The following is a 5552-nucleotide window of genomic DNA, read 5'->3' on the forward strand; positions in this document are numbered from 1 at the left end:
TAAAGCCCGCCAAATATGGTGGAAAAGTGTTCCCAGGAAAATCCGCTGGAAAATCCACTTTCCATGCAGAATCATGTTTGTGTTTTCGTAGCCAATTGACATCGATATACCTGCCAACTCTCACGCCTTAGGCGTGAGTCTCACGCCTGTGGGTTGAAAACTTCGATCTCACGCCGGCTCACGCTTGCGGGTCAATTTCTCACGCCTGATTGAAAAATGTGAGTTTTTGCCGTCTCGCTTGACACAATTTCCAAAAATATGTTAACTCAGACCCATGCTAGAACGAAAACCATGTGCAAAAGGAATAAATGACAATACCTTCCTCGCGATCTCTGATTTTTGAAGGTGAAAAGCACTGGGAGCGAGCTCGCGTCTATACGCGTCCTGAGACTTCGGACGCCCTCGCAAGACTTCGGAATTTTTCGGGATTCTTCGGAAATAATCGTGTCGTCTTTAAAAATCCCAGCACTCCCAGGATAAAAATCTCACGCCTATATCTCAGAAAAAGTTGGCAGGTATACATCGATCGTGAGTGCGGCAGAAGAACCTCAAATGTGAAGTCCTTCGTACTGTTTACTTAGCATTTTCCTGCAGCAACGATGTGGAAATCTTGGTTCACCTTTATTTTTCAGTTTTTTGTGTTCAACCTCGTCACATCTACAAAGCCTAACTTTGTAATATTTCTCGTGGATGATCTCGGAATCGCGGATGTGGGATGCTTTGGAAACGACACGATTAAAACACCTAACATCGATCGGCTAGCTGAGCAAGGAGCTCGCTTGCGACACGATGTGACACCAGATTCGATCTGTACACCAAACAGGGCCGCTTTTCTTACAGGAAGATATCCAATCCGTTCAGGACTTTGTGGACAAATAAGAGCGTTCATTTTCTCATCAACATCTGGCGGTCTGCCCCAAAATGAAACGACATTTGCTGAGATTGCATCTGCTGCCGGGTATGCGACAGGTCGGTATTGACCATCCAGGGCTGGGATGGAGGGAGAAAGTGGGTGTGTACTGCCGAGTATTTCCAAAGCGTGACCCAATTGTACACCAAACCTTTGTATTTTTTCACATACTCTAGTCTGTCTGCAGAGCAAGGCAAGTGCATGTTTGAGTTTCAGAAAATGCCTCTCTTTATTTCTTTCAAAAAGTGCCACCTCTGTATGTGCAAGATCTTGTCAAGTTCTGTCATACTTTACAGTGTCAGGTGTGATTGGACAAGCCAATACAGGAGTGGCCATCCTTCCTGCACATAGTGTAGGTGAAAACTGATGCTGGTCTGTCTGCCTGGTTTTGGGCTTTTCTTTCCATATTGTGGCTTAAATTGTAGCACATACTGGAAAAATGAAGAGATCATCCATCTGTCATGTGCAGTATCTACCTCAACGGTATCCGGTCAGATCATTCCAAGTCAGATTGTTCCAGTAAAGTCAGATCGCTCCACAAAAAAGTAAGATTGCTCCACGATAAAGTCAGATCGTTCCACTTAGAAATGTTCAGACAAAAAATCTTTTCAACAGTTAATAGATCACTCCACGGGTGTTATTCGAGTGTAAGTTCAGTTGCTTACATCATCGATCAGAAGGATCAACTGTTCATAGGATCAATAGAGTATCCCTGTATTGATTTTACTGCAAACATGACCAAGCACTGCTCATATGATCGATCAAGGCGATGAACTGTTTACATGATAGGTCGAGTCTAGGTTGTAGACTAACCACAATCAAGTTACTGCGTCTTTTAATAACATGCAGACTCTGAAGTTCTGTTAACAAGAAAACTTAAAGAGCGTTCCGTTTCCGAAGGAAATATATTTGCTAGAATACCTTCAAACCGCGACATTAAGTCCGATTACACTCAGTGAAGATGGTGACGCATTTCAGTACATTAACTCTTTCCGTTAACTTAACATCGAGCAGGACATTTTTCTTTACGTTTACATCGAGTAAGAATGTTTTCTTGACTCTTCCTAAGTGGAACGCACTGACTATATTGTGGAATGATCTGACTTTTTTGTGGAACGATCTGACTTTATTGTGGAACGATCTGACCGTAAACCACCTCAATATTTAATAATCTTCAATTTTCATGTTCGTGTGGGGAATGGTGCAGGAGTGTAGCTTCTCAGTAATATTATTTTTGATCCTTTGCTTTCTCTTTTTATTTTACTATGTAGGTGTTATTGGAAAATGGCATCTGGGATTGCACTTGTCATCTTCCTCTGATTACCACTTTCATCCCCTAAAGCAAGGGTTTCATTATTTTTTTGGTCTGCCACTGTCAAATGGAAGATTTTGTGAATCAGGTCCCTATTCTATCATTGCAGTCATCATTCCAGGATTGAAGCCAACTAACATCCTAATTGCTGCAACAATTGTTTGTATAACACTGCATATCTGTTACCTCACTGGCTTATTAAACAAGTTTGTTTTCTATTTCCTTTTAACAATAATTGTGTTAGTTGCTTCAATGGTGTCTACATATATAACAATGTATGGAAGGTTTAATTGCTTTCTGATGAAAAACTATGACGTTGTGGAGCAACCTACCGTCTTTGAAAACTTAACAGTGAGGTTTACAGATGAAGCGGTGAACTTTATTCGAGCAAACAAAGATGGCCCCTTTCTGTTGTACATGTCGTATGCCAAAGTGCATACTCCTCTCTTTACTTCACGAGCATTTGTCAATCACAGTGTCCATGGTCGCTATGGTGATAACGTAGAGGAAATGGATTGGAGTGTTGGACAGATCATGGCTGCTGTTGAGAAACTGGGTTTGAAGGAAAACACTTTTGTTTACTTCACATCTGACAATGGTCCTCACTTAGAACAAACAGATCCTTTGACAGGCGAATACCTGGGTGGCTGGAAGGGTATTTACAAAGGAGGTAAGCCAGATGTGCGACATAATGATTGCCTGCACATTTGTCAGTCTATGTTTACTGCCCCCAATTCCACCATAGATCAGCCTGAAAATGGTTATCACTGACATGCAACTCTGGAGTATTCAGAAGGCCAGAATTGGCATCCAAACCACGTACAGACTGTTCTTGGACTGAGCAATATCCAGTTATAGCTAAAGAACATTTTTCACTTTCTAGAGGCACAAACCTCTTAGACAACTATAAATGGACTCTTTATGTGGAGGGAAACTTGATTTGTAGTTTACCTCCATTCCTACGAGGTACTTCAGTTCAGCTCCCTTTGTCAGCCCCCTATTGTCTCATTTATCAAGATTAATTTTTTATTGATATATTTGTTTCTTTAAATATAGTAATATTTCATTAATAGGCAAAGGACAGTGTTGGGAAGGTGGTGTGAGGATGCCTACAATAGTATCATGGCCAGGACATATTGCTGCTGGAGTCTCACTTGACAAGCTCACAAGCACCATGGACCTATTACCCACAGTTGCCAAACTAGCAGGTGGAGATGTTCCTCAGGATAGAATAGTCAACGGAAAAGACCTTTTGCCATTACTGACCAACAAGACACAACAGTCATCTCATGAATTTATTTTCCACTATTGTGCAAATCACTTGCATGCTGTTCGTTATCATCCAAAGAACAGCGATGTTGTCTGGAAGGCGCACCTTGTGACACCCAAATGGACCGAAGGAACTGACTCCTGTAGTGGAAAAGGCATTGTTTGTAGGTGTCAAGGAGATTTTGTCACAGTCCATGATCAGCCTCTTCTTTTTGATGTCACAAATGATCCCGCAGAGAGCACTCCTATTGCTTCAAACAGGTCAGAATACCAAGAGGTCATGAAACATATCTTCCCTGCAATTAAGATGCACAAAGAAGGCATTGACAGTGTGCCTAATCAGCTGGAACTAAATAAGAACTTCTTCCACCCCACCCTTCAAATGTGTTGTAATTTTCCATTCTGTAGCTGTAAGGAAACAGACAGAAAACTTGAACATTATCCTGAAAACATATGAGCAAATTGATGAACTTCTTACTACAGTTAATTAGAATTACAAATAACAATAAATCTGACTGGCTATGCTAGCTCTTCTTTCTCTAATGGAAGTGAAATATTATACTGCAGGGTCCTACATAGCGGGGGCGGGGGGGGGGGGGGGGGTCAGAGGTGGCAGCTGCCCCCACCAGGAAAACTAAATTTTTGTTTGAGTTTGCTGAGCTATTTCTTGTAGCTATATTGGTCCAGAATCACAAGAAAATCGACTAATCGACTGAAAAAATCTCACTTTAATGTTACTTCCAAATAATTATTTTGGAAAATCTTTGGAGGCAAAGGCGAGTACAAGTTTTCTTGTGAAAATAATAATAATAATAATGATTTCGTAATTTGGGCTGCCTGTGGTTTAGAATTGTGTAAATAAAGAGTGACAAACCTACGCGACTCCCTCGCGCATGTTTTAGCCATTTTAAATCTATCTGACACGAGTAGGTTTTTTCAGAGCTAAATTCAGAGTAAATTGGTTTTTAAAGGCCTGCGCTAATCCCAAGTATTTGTAGCGGATTTGGACGATCTGTTGTTCACAGTATAGCTTGAGTTTAAGATGATATATAAATCATCATTGTGTAGCAGAGACCTTGGAGACAATTTCGAGCTAAACAAGGTGTTTATGCCATAATAAATCATGAAAATTTAGGACAAACAACATCAGTGTGTTTTGATTTCTTTAAAGGTCTAGGCACCAACTTTCTGTGTAGGGGTAAAAACGAAAACGTCCACCTAGAAACCCTGTCTGTATACAGGAGACCCCTGTGTGTGCGGAGTTTGCCCCCCAAGACAAAACATCCTAGGTGCGGCCCTGCCTGGAAAAAAAAATAGGACTTAAACAGGATTCGAACCCATGGCCTCAGGTGTAGTGCTATACCAACTGAGTTATGAAGCCAATATTTAGGAGCTGGTCATTTTGTGAGTTCGTAATTTACCTTTAGCAGTGAAGAGATGGAAGTGAACTCTACTACCATCTGCGATGGTCTCTAGATCTTGGTAGCCGTTCAGTTATTAATTCTTTCATCCGAAGTTCAAGTACAGTATTTGGATTTCAGGCTGCGCAGAAAGACGGCCAACTTGGCGGGACAGAACAGAAACGACATTCATAGTACAGCTGAAAGTATTAAAGGGGGAGTGGCACGTAAGTTTGATGTCATTTTAAAACCCAAAAATGTTTGTCCGCCAACAGAAACAAAAAAGATAATTGTCTAATGTTATATATCATCGCCCCAGTGCAATAAAATTGTCGATTGGTGGCTCTGTCCAGAGACAGCCGGAGTAGGTCGGAATGAATTGAAACTTGAAAAAAGTTAGGCTAACGTTGCGGTCTCCCTGTCTAAACGTCAGTTATTACTTTTTCTTACTTTTCCTGTGCCTGCCAAATATTGTCTCCGTCCGACCCACCCAGATTTTGGCGAAAAAAAAAAACACTAAAACAAATTAGTGCTAATATTATAAAAGCTAATACTATGCATTAGGTCCTAACATTAGCTTGTCGTTAGGCTTAGTTACGATTAGGGTTAGGGTAGGGTTAGCTAGGGTTAGAGTTAGGTGTTGGGGCTCACGACACGTAAA

General features: G+C 41.1%; 1 protein-coding gene across 1 annotated transcript; it reads left to right on the forward strand.

The window, feature by feature from the left end:
* Positions 1–515: 515 nt before the first annotated feature.
* On the forward strand, positions 516–5146 carry LOC146457197 (steryl-sulfatase-like). The gene is made up of 3 exons (XM_085092235.1): positions 516–969; positions 2182–2892; positions 3296–5146. Exons 1-3 carry the CDS (start codon positions 600–602, stop codon positions 3946–3948), a joined length of 1734 nt encoding a protein of 577 aa, XP_084948361.1. The 5' UTR covers positions 516–599; the 3' UTR covers positions 3949–5146.
* Positions 5147–5552: the final 406 nt, after the last annotated feature.

Source organism: Pavona decussata, unplaced genomic scaffold, assembly GCF_977016875.1.
Source record: "Pavona decussata unplaced genomic scaffold, jaPavDecu1.1 SCAFFOLD_245, whole genome shotgun sequence".
NCBI lineage: Eukaryota > Metazoa > Cnidaria > Anthozoa > Scleractinia > Agariciidae > Pavona > Pavona decussata.

What these genes read in the sequence shown, in the direction of transcription:
- LOC146457197 (XM_085092235.1), top strand. Translation starts at nt 600, where the DNA reads ATGTGGAAATCTTGGTTCACCTTTATTTTTCAGTTTTTTGTGTTCAAC. An exon ending in TGCTGCCGGGTATGCGACAG is followed by an intron (nt 970 to 2,181) that starts GTCGGTATTGAC and finishes TTTACTATGTAG; the next exon opens with GTGTTATTGGAAAATGGCAT. An exon ending in GAAGGGTATTTACAAAGGAG is followed by an intron (nt 2,893 to 3,295) that starts GTAAGCCAGATG and finishes TTTCATTAATAG; the next exon opens with GCAAAGGACAGTGTTGGGAA.